The sequence below is a fragment of the Morone saxatilis genome, unplaced genomic scaffold, assembly GCF_004916995.1.
Source record: "Morone saxatilis isolate NCDOM2014 unplaced genomic scaffold, NCSU_SB_2.0 Contig22, whole genome shotgun sequence".
NCBI lineage: Eukaryota > Metazoa > Chordata > Actinopteri > Moronidae > Morone > Morone saxatilis.
Window position 1 is genome coordinate 8,539,739 of NW_023339785.1, and position 16,754 is coordinate 8,556,492.

The 16,754-nt window shown below is 40.2% G+C and overlaps 1 protein-coding gene across 1 annotated transcript; it reads left to right on the forward strand.

The window, feature by feature from the left end:
- The first annotated feature begins 778 nt into the window (after window positions 1-778).
- On the forward strand, window positions 779-15,314 carry bod1l1 (biorientation of chromosomes in cell division 1-like 1). The gene is made up of 30 exons (XM_035669501.1): window positions 779-1,024; window positions 2,051-2,175; window positions 2,348-2,538; window positions 3,153-3,641; window positions 4,316-4,462; window positions 4,600-4,760; window positions 4,963-5,059; window positions 5,419-5,548; window positions 5,659-5,716; window positions 5,808-7,632; window positions 7,729-7,796; window positions 7,923-8,043; window positions 8,164-8,277; window positions 8,360-8,403; window positions 8,496-8,541; window positions 8,671-8,735; window positions 8,868-8,949; window positions 9,102-9,160; window positions 9,268-9,343; window positions 9,468-9,514; window positions 9,617-9,785; window positions 10,258-10,337; window positions 10,545-10,671; window positions 11,108-11,160; window positions 11,284-11,362; window positions 11,533-11,624; window positions 11,786-11,885; window positions 12,381-12,525; window positions 12,965-13,036; window positions 14,239-15,314. The coding sequence occupies exons 1-30, from the start codon at window positions 908-910 to the stop codon at window positions 14,363-14,365; spliced, it is 5,106 nt and encodes a 1,701-aa protein (XP_035525394.1). The 5' UTR covers window positions 779-907; the 3' UTR covers window positions 14,366-15,314.
- Window positions 15,315-16,754: the final 1,440 nt, after the last annotated feature.

Genomic DNA, 16,754 nt, shown 5'->3' on the forward strand with positions numbered 1-16,754 from the left:
GTTCGAATCCCACCGCTGCCATAACTTTTGTCTTCTGTCATTCTGCCGTGTAGCTTTTGTTGCAAGTGAAATTGTACAATGAAGCTATACAATGCGCTGACATACTGGCAGTACGGTAGTTTGAAATGTGGTGTGTTAGGTAACCATTTCTTCCCATAGAAACGCCATCAATGTTTTCTGTAGTCAGAAACACAAAGTACAACCTGAAGACTTGATGCCGTGCAGAGGCACTGTGGGTGTTTCTTGTATTCAAGCCGCTAGAGGTTGCTCGATGTTAAACTATACAGAGTTTCTCTTTGCGTTTTACTATTCAGGGGCAACAGCGTTCAATATCAACGAGGGTGGACAAAATATTATCATTACTTTAGAGTTGGATCAACACGTGGTTCAGCCAAAAAGCACTAATATAACCGCCATGATTAGTTTGTGATTATGTGTATAAATAACGTGTATAGTAGCGTTAGTTAGAAAATTCTCCCTTTTGCTTTCTTCGCCTTGACTTTATCATTTCAGGGTCTTTTTTCAAGAGAATATTTCTTGCATTATGTTGTGTCTTTGTAAAAGTAAAACTGTACCTAACACCACACGTTTTTGTGTCGATGTTTGATCTCATTTATATAAGATAGATATTATACAAAGAGTCAAGGATTAAGTTATAGCCGGCTACCCTGCCCTCATCCTGCAGACATTTAATAACATTACTAAACTTTTACTTTGGTAGGAGGCGTTCAATGCTCTTCCGGTTCAGTGGAATAGTGCGAACTGTCCTTCCGGGTCAAACCCGCTTCCAACTTCAGAAACCACAACAGAAGGTGCGTTCAGGTTCAGGTCGGACATTACCTGAAGTACTGTCCTTACTAAACATTGTAATTCACCGAGTACAAGTGGACCCGGACTGCACGCACACATGGCCGGTCTACCTCCCGGAGACCCGCAGCTGGTCTCGATGATCGTCAGTCATTTAAAAACTCAGGGTCTCTTCGACCAGTTCAGGAGGGACTGCCTGGCAGACGTTGACACAAAGGTAATGGTTGAAAACAGCTTCATTGCGTCAAATAACGAAGCTGTTTCTGTCTTTGGAGAGTGTTGGTTTGTTGTTGCTGATAATATAACATTAATAGTTCAGTCTGGTTCTATGAAACATTGAAAGCAAGTGTCTGTATTGTGCTACCAGAGAAACACTCCTAACGTTAACTCAGTTACTCTTATTACTGTTGAGCTGCTGGCCTTTACAGGAGGAAGGTTACAGTTAATATTTATATTTCTCTTCATTAAAACACAGCTAAAGTTATACTTAAAGACTTAGTTAGGATGGACCGGTGGTGTAAATTCATCACATTTAACACTGAATCACTTTTAGGGCCTTTCTTTCGGGTTATTATGGTTGTGTTATTGGTTTATGACATTGAATAAAACATTATTTTGAACTTATTAAAACCCAAAATGTAGAAAGTATTGAAGTGGTAACCCTAACTTTTCCATGTCCATAAAAAAATGTCCATAAAGCATAGTTATTACCTCAGATAAGGGAATATTCATGTTTTATAGGTTATATAGGCTATGCACGAACAAATATATGTTAGGTTTGTTTGCCACAAAGTCATTCAAAAACAGAAGAAATGCAATCAATTAAAGGTATTAATAAAATATATCAGTTAAACTCCACAGAGAGAGAGAGAGAGAGAAGGACTGTATGAGTTTGGTTGCATATTTCATTGTAAAGTTTGCAGTTTGGCAGCTGCCTGACTCTCAGGTTTGCTGTTACACAGTCTGAAAACAGTCTGCACTTTATCCACCTTACCATGCATCAATAATGCATCTTTTTACATACTAAAGGTGGATTAGTGATGAATTGCTTATCTGACGCTAGTTTCAACACAAGACTATTTTTAACCACTTAAACTAATTTATAACATATCTACTTACTAACATACAAAAACACTACTAATAAACAATCTGTAATTTAATTGATTCATCAAGAGCTTTTAGTAAAAATGTTGTTAATAGCAAAAGCCTCTCTGTGTTCATTTTCTTGCTTTGTCTTTTGCAGCCAGCTTACTTGAATCTGAAACAAAGAGTGGACAACTTTGTCTCCAATCACCTCTCTAACCACACATGGAGCCCTCATTTGAACAAGAACCAGCTAAGAAACAACATCAGACAACTCGTGCTGCAGTAAGTGACACATTTCCCCTCCTGTTCTTTATCTCTGCTCGAGCTAATTGTCCATCATCAGAAAGTATTCTACATTTCATTTAATTAACAGCTGTGTCTTTTTGCTTTGTGATGCTTTAAAAGTAGTTTTGTGTGAAAGGAACCCAGAGTTAAATCCAACTGTTCCTCTTAGGTCTGGGATGTTGGAGCAGGGAGTGGACAGGATCGTAGCCCAGGTGGTGGATCCCAAGATCAACCATATCTTCAGGCCACAGGTGGAGAGGGTGGTCCGTGAATTTCTGTCACCTGGCAGCTGCTCCGAGGAGCCACCGGCCCCTCTGTCTTTAACAGAGACCAAACCAGACAGCAGCATTCTTGAGCAAGGTACACAGCATTTCATCCCAGCATCAACCATGACTGCCACATCTGATGTTGTGATGTTTTTGATTTTAACCACTGAAGGTGAATTCTTTTCCCTTCTTGGTCCCTTCATAAGGACGTCAGCATGCAGGTCTGCTGTCTGCCTGCGGCTGGTAACTACTTAACTGCAGACAAGAGCAATGTTCTTGTTTGGATTTCCCCTAATCCTTTGCACATTGAAGGAATGGTTCCAGATTTTGGAAGACACGCTTATTTGCTTTCTCTCTTAGAAAGACGGCAAATAATTTCATTCCCTTTCAGTTTTTCTTTATATTGTTTGTAAAGTATCACTTGGCAACTGTACAGAGTACAGTGAGGATTCAGACTGCTGAAATTAGGTTTAAAACATATCTGTTAGCATTTAGCAACTAAATTAAATTACATAGAGATCAAAATCTCTTTTTCATGAGAGACCTAATAACAGGAAACATTCATAGACGATCAGTCACACAAGCAGCACACAAGAAGAACGCAGAAAGAGCCAAACAACCAATAATCAAGTCACAAATTGAATAATGATCTCCTAAATGTCCGCCTCACACTGACATAGTCGACATGTGACATTACATTTTTTACAGCCTCATCGTCTGCTCCAGCCACCACCTCAGCCAGCGACGCCATGTCCATCCTGGACACCATAACTTCTCTCAACCAGGAGGCCAGCGTCAGGGCCAGCTCAGGCACAGATAGAGGACGTAAAGGCCAACTGTCAGATGAGGCCATGCAGCTGGTGGAGGAGGGCGAGCTGGACATGAGCATTGTTGATGAAGAAGAAGGCCACCCTGACGCGAAGACGCTGGAGGAGGCAGAGGAGCTGGCATCAGAGATCCAGGCGTTTGAGGTGAAGACGGAGGACACGCAGGAGCCGATGGATCTGGGAAAAGAGGGGTTAATAGAGGAGGTGAAAATGGAAGAGGAGGAGTTGGGAGCTCAGGAGCAGACAGAGGAGGAGAAAGATAAGGCTTCTAGCAAAACAAGTGGAAAACCCACAGAGGAGAGGCAGGATGATGATGTGCTGAAATCTACAAGTCAGGCCAAGCAGAAAGCCAAAGAGAGGATCAAGGAAGGTGAGTTGTTGTACCCTCTGTATGTGTTTCCAGGTTTAGAGCAGTATAACCTGCATGCACAAAATATTCTGTGACAGTTAACGGAGATATGTGCATTTTCTTACAGTAGACAAGTTCATGCAGAAATGAATAGCTGAGTAGGGAGTAGTAGTAGTAATCAAGTGAAGTCATCTATGAAGCAAAAATACAACAAATTCTTTGGTGGACTTAAGAATTTCTCTTATGTTATTGTAAATCTTTGGGTTTTGGACCATTAGTTGGACAAAATAAGCAATTTTTCATGATTATTAGACATTCAATAGAATAAACTATTCAACAATGAATCTACAAAACAACCAACAGATTTATGGATAATGAAAATAAATGATTTTGCAGAACTAAAAGTTATTAATGGCATGGAACATGACCATATGCAGTTAGGTTATGTATGCTGCCATTATTGGTAAACCTCTATATATAATACATATTTAGGTTCCATTACAATAATAGTTTTAATGGCTTTATATATTTTTTTTGGCTAAACTCTAGGAATGTGTCTCCACATCTCTAGAAAGATTTAACACCAATGTTTCTTCTGCAAAAACATAGACCTACATTATGTAGAAAGTAAAATAGTAGTAAGCTGCTTTGATTTGTTGAATATGTTTAAATACTGTTATGTCTTTGCCCTACAGAATACTTTCTGGAGGACTCGGACCTGGAAGGCCTGAGTGACATCACGGTGAGCTCCGTCCACACCAGCGACCTGTCGTCATTCGAGGAAGAAAGTGAAGATGAGGAGCTTCTTTCTGATTCTTCCGAAGAGGGGGAGCTTCCACCAGGTGGTCTCAACGTTTTATTCCTGCTTGTCAAGCAAATGTTGAACAGTTTACTGTATCGTTAAATGTCAAATATGGTCTTTGCTACCACAGAAGTTGAATTTTACGTTGGATTGTAATGTGTGTTTTTCTTTTACCAGATCAAGGGGAGAGAGCGGAAAATAAACAAGGCAGTGGAGACGCTGGAGAAGAAGATCGCAAACCTCGCCGCAAGGCTTACGTTCACAAGCCCTTCCTCTACTCCCGCTACTACAGTGACTCGGACGATGAAATCACTGTGGAGGAACGTCGGAGATCTGCGGTGAGTGGTGTTAAAGTTAACGTTAGAGGTATTAAAGGTACATTAGCAGAGCATCTTTTGCCTCAGTTCTGTTTATGGCTCATTCAAAGGTTTAACTTGACAATTGAGTTGATCAAGAACAAGCAAATAGGTTTTCATGGTTGATTTAATTATTCATTTCTGTCACTGCCGTGTCTTTTCATCCTCAACCGTGTTCTCACAGGCAAAGGACAAAGAGGAAAGACTGCTCAAGAGACAACAGAACCGAGAGCGAATGGAAGAGAAACGTAAACAGAAAGCAGTGCAGGCTGAAGAGCAAGGTATTTCTGTCGTGTCTGCCGCCTGCGGTTCACTGCTTTCACAGTTTCTTGTCATCCCATGTTTGATTTAAATCTCACCTTGTCCGCTATTTTGCTCCCTCCCACTTCGCATTACATAAATGTGGGGACATGTTGCGTAACATTTTGGCCAAGTAGATTATACTAGTGTAAGTTGCATATGTAATGTTCTGCTGTAGGCTCCTCGGTCCATTTAGGAAAATCGGATTATAATAATGGTTTGAGTTTTTTGGGTTGCATGATGTAAGAACTAGAGCATCTTTAGAATCTAACATACTCTCAAAATAGCATTGTGTGCTCTTAACTGTCCCGTCATTTACTAGGCTTTATTTCCTACACAGATCACAAGAAGAAAGAAAAGAGTGGTGACTCTGCTGGGCTGGAGGGCCCCAGAGCCAAAGAGGCTCGCAAAGAAAGGAAAGTTCTGGAGAAAAAAATGGCTCTCAACAGGAAGAGGAAGCTAGACTCAAGGTGGGTGATCAAAAGCTCCAACTCAAACCCACGCAGCTGCTGCTGAACAAAACAACCAAATGTTTAGATTTAAAAAATATATAAATGCATTCATTAATTTCACCCTTCAGGAAAGAGGGAGATGCTCCAAGCAAAAAGAAAGGAGATACAGAAGGATCCAAGAAAGCGGTATGTGACTGATTTCTTCATAGGTAACATGTTTGACCTTGGATCAGTGAGTTGTAACAAACATTTTTGCGTTTTGTTGTTTCAAAACTAGGAAGTGAAATCCATAGCCCCGAAGACTCCACAGCCAAAACTGGTAAGAAATCTGTCAGAATCAGCATCGTCTGATGAGAGGCACAGGAGGATGAGCGGTAGCGTCTCAGAAGATTCCAGCGAACCCAAAAAGCTGTCTGACAAAGGCCGGACCCACTCCTTCATCCTGGAGTTGGAGCAAGGTTCCCAAGAGGCTCTCAGACAACGTTCAGTTGGGAAATTCGATAGGTTGTCCCGTAAAGAAATTCACTCTAAAGAACGCAAAGAGAAAGAGCGCAGCTTGTCAGATGAACGTGCCAAGCTCAAACAAAAGCAGGAGAAAAAATCCGAACATCAGGCAGATGAATCTCAGCAAAAGGAAGGTGCTGCTGTTAAAGTGTCGTCTGAAGAGAAAGGTGAGAAGAAGCCGAAGATTAAAAGTGAAAAGAAAATAGTAGCAACCACGAGAGATGGAAGGTTGTCTGTGTCAGAAGGTGTGACGGACGAGGGTCCTAAAGATGCTACTGTCAAGAAGGCAAAAACTCCATCTATGGAGACCGTCAAGGCAGAGAAGGACAAGATTAAGGAAAAGGAGAAAGATAAGATCAAAGAAAAGGAAAAAGCCAAAGCAGAGAAAACTTCCTCTAAAAGTGATTTCAAGCAGCTGCTCCGCCCCGATTCTGCTGGGTCTTCTGAGGATCGGTCTGACATGGAGCCCGGGTCCGATAGCAGCAAGAAGAAAGATAGACACTCCAAGGAAATCCTGAAAAGGTCGAAGAGCTACACCGAGGACAAGCCAGGAGACAAACCCAAATCTAAAACAGACAGTAAAGATAGCGAGAAGGAAAAGACTAAAGCAGATCAAGACAGCCAGAAATCAAACAAGTCCAGCTCTGAAACTGACAGAGATCCTAAAAGGGTCAAGACAACGGAGAAAGGAAGAATTTTGGAAAAATCTAAATCAAAATCCAAAGACGAAACAAAACCTCTGCTGTTATCAAAGCCGGATAATAAAGTTCAGAGTTCAGAGGTCAGAAGTACCGGAGGTGCACCAGTCAGCAAACCGGAGGCAACAAAGGAGAAGAAAAAAGAGGGAAATGCAAAAGAACAGCGGAAAGTCTCAGAGGAACCTCTCCACGAGAAATCCGAAATCAAGAGTGCAAAGAAAAAAACGGAGAAGAAGGATAAAATCCCAGAAAAGAGAGACGATAGCCAAGAAGAGAAGAAAGCACCCAGAGAAGACAAATTGGACAAGTCTGACAAATCTTCAAAGTCTTCGGCCTCCCCACTGAGTCTCGAGGCAGAGGAGCAGCCGAAGAAGCGCCCTCCTCTCCAAGACACGAGCACCGACTCTGATCCCGTCACCACCACCGTCACCACCTCCTTCTCAGATGACACCTGCGATGCTTTAAGCGACATCACCCCCGAGCCACCCGAGGGCGAGACAGAGTCACGGCTCAGCGAGATCCCAGCCGTGCCGGCTGAGGCCAATGCTCTGCTGACCCTCATGGACGTTTGTACCTCGGCAGAGGCGAGACTTGCGCCCGAGAGCAGTCAAGAGGCCGCAGCACCCGAGATGACTCTGCAGGATGCTGATATGAAGATGAAAGAAGCAGCTCTGACTCTGCTCTCCATGGATCCCGACAGTACAGTGTCCCCCACCTTAATTTGCCAAGATACCAGGGAAGAGCCGGAGGTGAATCCGACCGCCCCACAGCCGATGGAAACTGCTGCAGCTGAACAAGAAGAGCAGCGTCCTCCTGTGGATGTGCAAACCGCTGCTGAGCCATCACCAGCCGCATCTCAGCAAACTGTTGAACTTGCTGATCAAAAACCAAACACTGCAGGTAACTGATTAAAAAATGATGGCGAATGTATTATTGGCTGCCTAAACATGTCAGAATGTTTATATGTCTAAATAAAAATATGTATCTCTTTTATAGATGTGTCTGAAACAGAGAAAGAAATGGATGTGGAACAGGTTGAACTGATCGAATCGCTTCCTCCACAGGTACAAATTACACATTTGTAACATTCAATTGCCTTTGTCCTGTTTACTCACACTCACTTCCTTCTTGGTAGTAGCGTTTTCAAAGGTGTGCTGCTGTTGAAAATTATTTTTCTGCCCTCTACATAGGAGGATGACTCTACCTCAAATGAACCTCAGGCTCCTTTAAATCAGGAGGAAGCAAAAGGTGCAGAAATGGCTCCTGAAACACAGCCAGATGAAAACATTGCACCACCAGCAGCTGAAGAAGGTAAAACTTTCTTATCTTCTACTTCAGCTAAAATTCAACTGTTGTTTCTTATGTTTTGATCCATTCAACTGCTATTTCTCATCATTTCCAATGTGACGTTTGTTTTCCACAATATTTCAGTTGCTGATGCTGTTGTGTCTGAACCTGAAGAGGTCAGAGGACCCACAGAGGAAAGCACAGTTGCAGTTGTTTCTGATTCCACTGAACAAAGCTCAGAAATGTCTAGTAAACACGGTGAGTGCTTGAAAACCCTCTTGTTGAAAAGATATGTTCTTTCTTTTGCTGACTACTTACTTGCATCTTATTGTTACGTTAGACCAAACTGAACCAGATGTTGCAGACACAAATACAAGCTCCAAGGTGAGGCACTGTTCATGGTTTGCACATTTTAATTGTTTACTTTCTTGAAAGCTTCATGTGACACTAAAATTGTCGTCTTCCTTTAACAATAGGAAGAGGAAGTGGAGGACAACCAGGTCGAGATGGAGGTGGACAGTAGTAAGTATTTTCTTTGATCTAACTTGGACATTAACATCTTTGTAAATACTGTAATTGTATCTGGTAAAGTGAGTTAATCAAAGTTGGGAAATTGGGAACATTTTTAACGTTACTTCTTTTCACCACTAGGTGAAGCTGAGAGTAAGACAGTGGAGGAAGAAAATATTGCAACAGAGAAGAGTGATCCACAAACTGTAAGTGTAACATTTTTATCTGATCTATATCTCCTGTCTGCCTCCTGTATTATTATTATTATTATTATTATTATTATTATTATTATTATTTAGTTTGTTGATTTGTGTATTTTTTTTATAAATTATGTTCAGGTGGAAGACAGTGTCCTAGAGAAGACTGAGAAGAGCAGAGAAAGTGGACCTGAAAGTCCGTCCAAACTGGTCAAACAAATGAGTGAGTTATAATTTTTGTTTCTGTGTCATTGAGAGCATATTGCACCTTCAGGAAGCGACTCATTTTCCTGTCATGTTTTTTTTCTTAATACTCCACTAGAGAGGTTTGTTTGTCTTTAATCTCATTCTTCGCTGCTTGTTTGTATTTTTCAGGTTGTGTCTCCAGCACAGACAGCCAGGAAGATGAGAAGGGATCGGACCTGTCAGAAAAGGTAACACCAAAAAGTTTGTTTGAAAATCAGCTATTGCATATGCATTAAATGTAGATGTTAATACAGCACCCTACCCTCTGTTCTGACACTTTTCTTTTGTCATGTAGGAAGAGAAGACGGAGGGAAGAGGAAGACGTAAACGAAAGCTGTCCAGTCAGAACGTTGCAGCAGTGAAAGAATCAGGTCTAGTAGCTAAGATTAGTCACTAAATTATACTCATATTAATATATTAACCATTTATGGATGAACTGAGTCCCCTGAAGAGCTCCCGTCCTAATGTATTCTTTTATTTTTTGTAACTGATCAGGTGATGAGAAGGATGAGAAGAAAAGTAAAGAGCAACCATCTGTTGAGGTAAATGCAGCCTTTTTTTCCTGTCATAGAATAATCATCTCATCCCATCAACAATGTGTTTGCTCGTGATTGATATGCTCACAGACTTTTGTTCATCTTCAGGAAACGGATCAGGAGAAGGTGGTGGAAGTCAAAACACCACGCAGGGGTCGATCATCCAAAACCACAGAGGACGCAGAGAAGGAGTCTAAAGAACCTGAGAAACTGGAGGAGACTCCGAGCCGCGGGGGAAGACGTTCAGGAGCTGCAGCCAAAGACGATGCCGCTGCTGGTAGGATTGTCACCTTAAATTAGCCAACATGTTAAAGTCTGAAAAACATTATACCATATTCTATAATGGAGATGGATGATTAGGACAGAAACACTTTTAATGTAGTTTTTTTATTTAGGATTTTTTAAAGTATACTTTTCATCATAGTTAATATTCTCATCTTGTTCTGTTATCAGTTATATTATATTGTGCACCAGCCAGAATATTCAAATCATGTCAGATTTCTATTCTAGAAATAGAATTGAGGAGCACTGTAAGACTGCAATGAAATCATCAGATATTTGACTGTGATTATTAGAGAAGTTCAGAGTGTTGACTCAAAGAAGACTCATTTTTATTGCACTTTATAATGAACATATCGTCCTTCTCTAACAGCCAGTAAGGCAGAGTAGGTTCATATGGAAGTGTTGCAGAGTTACAGAATAATATAAGTCTTGACTGTTGCTATTTGTATTTTATTTTTTTACCTCAGATGATCAGAAGAAGGATGAAAATAAAGACGAGGAGAGCACCGATCAAACTTCACCCAGAAAACCAGATGAGAACGAGGAGGTGACAAACATGCAACATGTACACAAATGTTAGATACTTCAGTCAACACTACTAGGTTCACTGTTACAATAACAGTCCGCATTTCTGTAATAGGACATTGTGAGTTAGCTTTCAAATGTTAAACATTAGTCACTACACATCAGACAACATATTACATAACAATATCATATTTTGTACATAACTATACATTATTTTTCCAATATGTAGAGATCCGAAGAGGAAGGTGGACCAAAGAAAATTGGACGGCGTGGAAGTCAGGTCAATCTGCCGTCTCCTGTTCAGGAAGACTCTGAAGCTGCAAGAAGCTCCAACTCCAAAGAGACCACTGACACGCGTACGTTTGTTTTTAATCCAAGTCGTGTGTGTCCTTGCCTTCATGTGTTCTTCTTGTTTAAATGACTAAAAGAACTGTACCGAACTCCCAGCGTCTTTGTACTTGTGTAACTGTCAAATAACATTACTTGAACTGTACGGAGAGGTGTGGCTGCATGTCTGCCAGAGCATTACAACCTCATAAGAATAAGTGAGCCAAACCTCAATAGCTAATTTGTGCATTTCATAGCGTGATGTTGTGAGTTAAACATGTTTTATTTTGCTGTCACCGCTGTTAACAAGCTGTAAAATAGTATGAATGAGTAATTTGGCAACAATAGTTGACATGAGGGAAGCGTGGTAACATCGCTTTTTGTAGAATGTTTTCTAGCTGGTCTGTAAAGGAGATTATGGGATGCATTTTTTGTCAGTTTTGACCTGTTATATTTCCATTCCAGGTAGAGCAGCAGTGAAAAGGAAGAGGTCAGAAGAAATGGAGGAATCTATAGAGGTGAGTTTTGTTGTCTGTGAATTAAAACATTCTCCCCACCTGGGTCTGCAATTGCTCCACCTAAATCTGTATTAGTTTCTCTAGATATATGTCTTCACGTGTATTCAAATTATAACTCTGCAGGAAACCCCGGCTGAAGAGGAGGTAAACAAGGACAACAGTCAACAGGAAGAAAGTGAGCAACAACCGGAAAAAGACAGTGGTGAGAGAGCACGCGCACACACACACACACACACACACACACACTTTATTGAAATGATCATTTATATAAAATAATTGCAGAGGTTCTTGCTTATTGTATCTAAAACTCACAACTTATGGCCTGGATAATTATTGAAGGGACAAAATATTACAACATTTCTATTTTTCCAGGTCATTCCCCTTCAGTGAGCCAGGCAGAGGGTCAAGAGGAGGCCCAAGAAGAGGCCATAGAGGAGGTCTGCAGCGAAAAGAAACCAGATGATGTATGTGGGCAGTAACATAATAAACAACAGTTGTTCTGTATGTTGTAAACACTGTTTGTGCATCCATCACTTTTGCTGTACTGCATCTATTGTCTGTGTGAGGATTGTATTTAAACTTTAATCACATGTAGGACCCTAAATACTTGGTGTTATGTCTCCAGGCTGAGGAGGAGCAACCTCAAGAGGACCAAGAGGCGACTCAGAAGAGACCCGGCCGGAGGGGGCGGCCGTCGAAGGCAGCGGCCACCACAGACGATCCAGGTGAGGGAGTTTAGGGTTGATCTAAATAGAACCAGAAAGGTTCTGATACAAAGGAGTGACTGTCTAAGCTCTAGCAAAGTACATGGTTCATTAGCTAGTTCGTTAGTACAAAATTAAACTATCTTTGTATGGATTGTTGTTTGTCGTATGTTTACTGAGACTGGAATGTCTACATGATTGTAACTCAGTGTTTGTGTTGTAATACCAATTCTGAACTTAAACTGAACTGAAACAAATAAAAACAAACGATTAAAACAGTAAAAACTCATTTGAAACAAGTAAACCCACTATGGAAACTAACTGAAACTAAACTAAAAAAACAAAATTAAAATACAAAATTATAATAACCGTTATAGATGATTAAGGTTTCTAAAAGAGGGCTTTTTTAAATTGAATTATTATATAGTTTCAGTTAAGTGTTTTAGGGAAACACTTATATCTGAAGTTCAGATATAAACCCATAATGCCCTTGACCTCTTGTCATCTTCCCCACAGATAAAAAGGAAAAAAAGGCAGAGGAAAGTGAGCAGAATGATGATGAAGAGGAGGAAGATGACGATGATGGCGAGAAAGAAGAGGAAGAAAAAGGAACTGCAACCAGAGCGACCACACGCTCAGCAGCTCGGATGGAAGCTGAAAGGTAATTTAACAGTTAATGGACACAAATGAACCATAATAACAACGATAACACCGACTGAACTCCAGTATCAGGACCAACAGGTCAGACTTTATTAGATCTTCATTATCTGGTAACAAGATTTTTGAAAAAAAACATGAAATAAAATCAAGTAATTAGAATGAATGAGATCAATTAAATCTTAAAAGCATGGCTGATGACAACCAATCACCAGAACGTCTGCAGAAATCAGAGAAGATTTCCTCCTACAGCGGACTCATGAGTGGCGTCAGAATGAGACACTGGCAGCGGTGATGAATGAGCCTCTGATTGTTTTAGGGCTCGATGTTTGCACCCAGCAGGCATCTTCGCTGTCACATCCTATTAAATTAAAGCGGGGGCAGGGATGATTTAGCACTAAAGCAACAACTGTTGTTTCATATTTGTTTTTATTGCTCCTCAGAAACAAGCCAAGTAAACCATCCACCCGGGCAAGTCGACAGAACGGTAAAGAGGAGACCGCAGCTGGCACGCGGTAAGTTTGTCTTATTGAGGTTCAGCTGAACCAACGAGCTTAAAGGGGAATCCGACCAAAAACTTACTGCTGGGTCGCTGCTTTGTGAAAGAGAACATTTTACCAAACGTTTTCCTGGAATTTCAAACTGTTTTTGAGGTATTGACTCCCAAAATAAAAATAAGAAATCCTTTTGTAAGACCTAAGCTGTTTTAAATGAAGGCATATTAAACATCTGGAATTATACTGCAAGTACAGGATCACTGTCTACAAAAAAAAAACAACAACTTGTGAATAATTTGATTAGAAAATGTTTTTCTTTCTTTTGAGAATACTTAAGGGGGAGACTTTGGGTACTCAATAAATAGTACATGTAATAAGTTTCACATCATGTTTTTTATGCACTGCATGCCCACTTATGCATGTACAAAACAGGGTTATTTCTACAATAATAAGTATCAAAATGAAACATGTCACAGTAAAAAAATACATTATTTAGTTTTATCTTAAGCCATCATTAAAAACGTGGAACATCCATTTTTCAACACAGCAGCTTTTCTAAATCTCCTTTCTTCAATCAAGTTACCTTATAAATTCCTATATACTTAAAGGACCAGTGTGTAGGATTCAGTGGCTATCTGTGTACAGCCAGTGTTGTTTGTCTGTCCTGGGCTGCTGTAGAAACATGGACTCTGTAGAAGAGGATCCGCTCCCTCTATAGACACAGAGAACGAAAACGCTCCCATTCCTACTTTCAGGCGATTATACCCTAATGACCTATAAATATTATGTTCCATTTCTGCCAATATAAATGTTACACACTCAGGGAAGAGACTAAATGAATTTCCATTACTGCAGTATGCAAATATATATATATATACACATTTATTTTAAATCATATCTGTGAGAAAATGTCTCCCTTGTTTTTTTTAGGGTTTTATTTCTTTTTTAATTCATTTAGTCATAAATGTTCTTTTATTTTGTTTTTGAACATTACCACAGTCTTAAAGGAGTCTTTTAGAAATCCATCTTTTCTCTATTCAAGGGGGAATGTGGACACGCCAACGCTCCACTCTGTGCGCTAACATGTAATAAAGGAGCGCTGGTTATTGCAACACTTCTCATGAATAACTCTTGAATTAACAAAGACACATTTTTACAGCTCTTAAACATGACACTTGAGACAAACGGACTGACACTTGCTCCTTGTTTCCCTCCTGCAGTGGGACGAGGGGCCAGGCAGCAGCGGCGGCGAAGGGGGGCCGTAAACGGGAGGCCAGCCCCCCTGCGGTGCGAACGCGGGGAGGACAGAAATCGGAGGAGCCCCCTTCCAAGAGAGCCAAACGCTAAAAAAACCTCTGACGGCGGTGGACTGGTTTGCCCCAGCAGAGTTTTCTCTGCACTCCATATCCAAGTCAGTTTTGTTGTCAGGGGTCAAAGAGTCTCTACAGTCAGTTAGCACGTAAAGCTGTTTCTGCTTCATTGACTGTAGATATTGAAAAGCTCTGGATAGTATTATACACTCTCCTCTGATAGTTGAGTGTAAACCTGAGGATCTGTGTAGGAATCCCCCCAGAATACCTTCTACCGCGCTACGCCCATATGGTTTGGATCAGGCTTCATCATTCCTGCATTTATTCAGTAATGCCCAGTGAACCAGAGGATTTCAGGCCAATCAAAGGCCTAATGTGCAGCCGAGTCGTGCTTTCAGATAAAGAGAGCGAATTAAAATCAGGCCGGAGTGTGTCTCAGTTCCTGCTGAGACTGTTTCACCTCTACAGACAAAACTGTTCCACATTTAAACGTTATCTGACGTTATTGTACATAGGAAACACTGTGAAGCGTCTAGGGTTCATTGTGACTTTATTATTTAATATTCATTCTGTGAATGAAAGGAGGTGTTGTCCTCTCACTTTTTTAAAGTTTTTGTTTTTATACTTTATATTCAGAAGGTATGGGAAGTTGTTTTTATTTGTAGTTCTGGGTTGAAAATAACAGCAGTATTAGTCACTCACATCAGGAAAAACTACTGTACAGGAGCAGTTACTCTACAAACTGAATGTTCTTCATAACAACATGCAGACAAAGAACTGTTTCTTACTATTGAGGTAATCTATAGTTATTTGTATTGTTTTAGAGTTAACTGTTTACCAATATAATGGTGTTAGATATCTTGCCTACCTGTTAATGTTTTTGTTTCATAAATGTAAAAATACTGAATATTGCTTCCTTTTTTTATTGTTTCCAGCAAGTATAAATCACTTCAGGTTCTGACTTGTAATCAGTTTCTTTTTTTGTTCCACAAATGTAGTTGCAGTACTACAAATTCAAATTGGTAAATTGGTCTATTTTTAAGTAACTAGTTAAGTTAGTTAGTCCAGAATATACGCAAATGACATTTTTCATAGATTTTCACAGCTTTACAACTTCAAAGATCTAAACTGTGTTGCTTCTGTTTTTTAAAACTTTACACATTTCAAAATCTGACATCTTTGTTTATGAAAAGATAAAATAGTGCACAGATTTTTATTAATTGACCCCTATTATGTCTCGAATGTTATCTCCTCTGTGTTTCCTAAATGGATGTGCTGTCTGTGATGTGTAAATAGCCAAAGACATTACCCAATCACCCGGGAGCGGAGAAGAGGAGGGGACATTCCTGCCTGCTAATGGGGGATAAAACTGACAAACTCAGAATGAAATATTCCACCATCATTAACACGTTAGGAGGCTTTAATCGCTGCACCTGAACTTACGGGATTCAAACAGCATGGAGGGAGGTTACGGAAAGCCAGAGAGTTCTCTGCTTAAAGTTTTCCAACCATTCCTGCGGATTGCTAAATTTGATTCCTTTAAGGTGTACCTCTCTCAGGTATTTCCTGGTGCTGCAATCCAAGCCTTAAAATATTAGCCCAACAGCTCTCATTTAAAGTTTTGGATCAGCTTTCATTTAGCCACCAGGTCTGGCAGACAAACAGCGCTCCTTTCACTCACTGATGCCATTGGAGCGACTTGAGACGTCATTTTTATTATAGTCGTTTGCATTGTAGTCCAAAATGATTTTTGAATTTGCCAAGTAGAATTCTACTGCTGAGTATCAGCAGTTTGAGACACATTAGACTGATTTATAGGCAGCATGTTTTATGAGATGGAGGACCGCTTTCAGCTCAGCAGGGACCTCACATCAAGCAGATTTTTAGAAAGGTAGAGAAAGCAGCAACACAAGATGCTAATCTGAATCTGTTGGTTTGAATCTACTGTACCTGAAAGTATTTTTCCACACACTCTAAGGAAAGCACTGTCAACTTTCAAGCACAACCAATCCAAACTTTTACTCTCATTTTTATTTGTCTGGTATAATCTACAATAACAGTTTCTGACTTTGAGAACACGCACAGTGAGGTTCAGGCCAGTGTGAGTTTAACCTCCAAACACATCATACAACTCCAGCACACCGCACTTTATTCTATCCATTGATCGGTTGTGTTACTTAAATATTGCCATCATATTTCTCGAATAGTTTTTACAAAATACAATATTTACTCAAAGTGGATAGAGAAATATAAATGACAATAGATACAACACATACTGCTAGAGCTGAAACTATCGGTCATACTGCATATACAGGAGATTAATCAGCAACTAGTTTGAGAATACACTTTTTATTTAGTCATTTGCTGTTTCCAGCAGATTTTTGACAAATTGATAAATTAATACTCGTACTCGACTTGTAATCAGT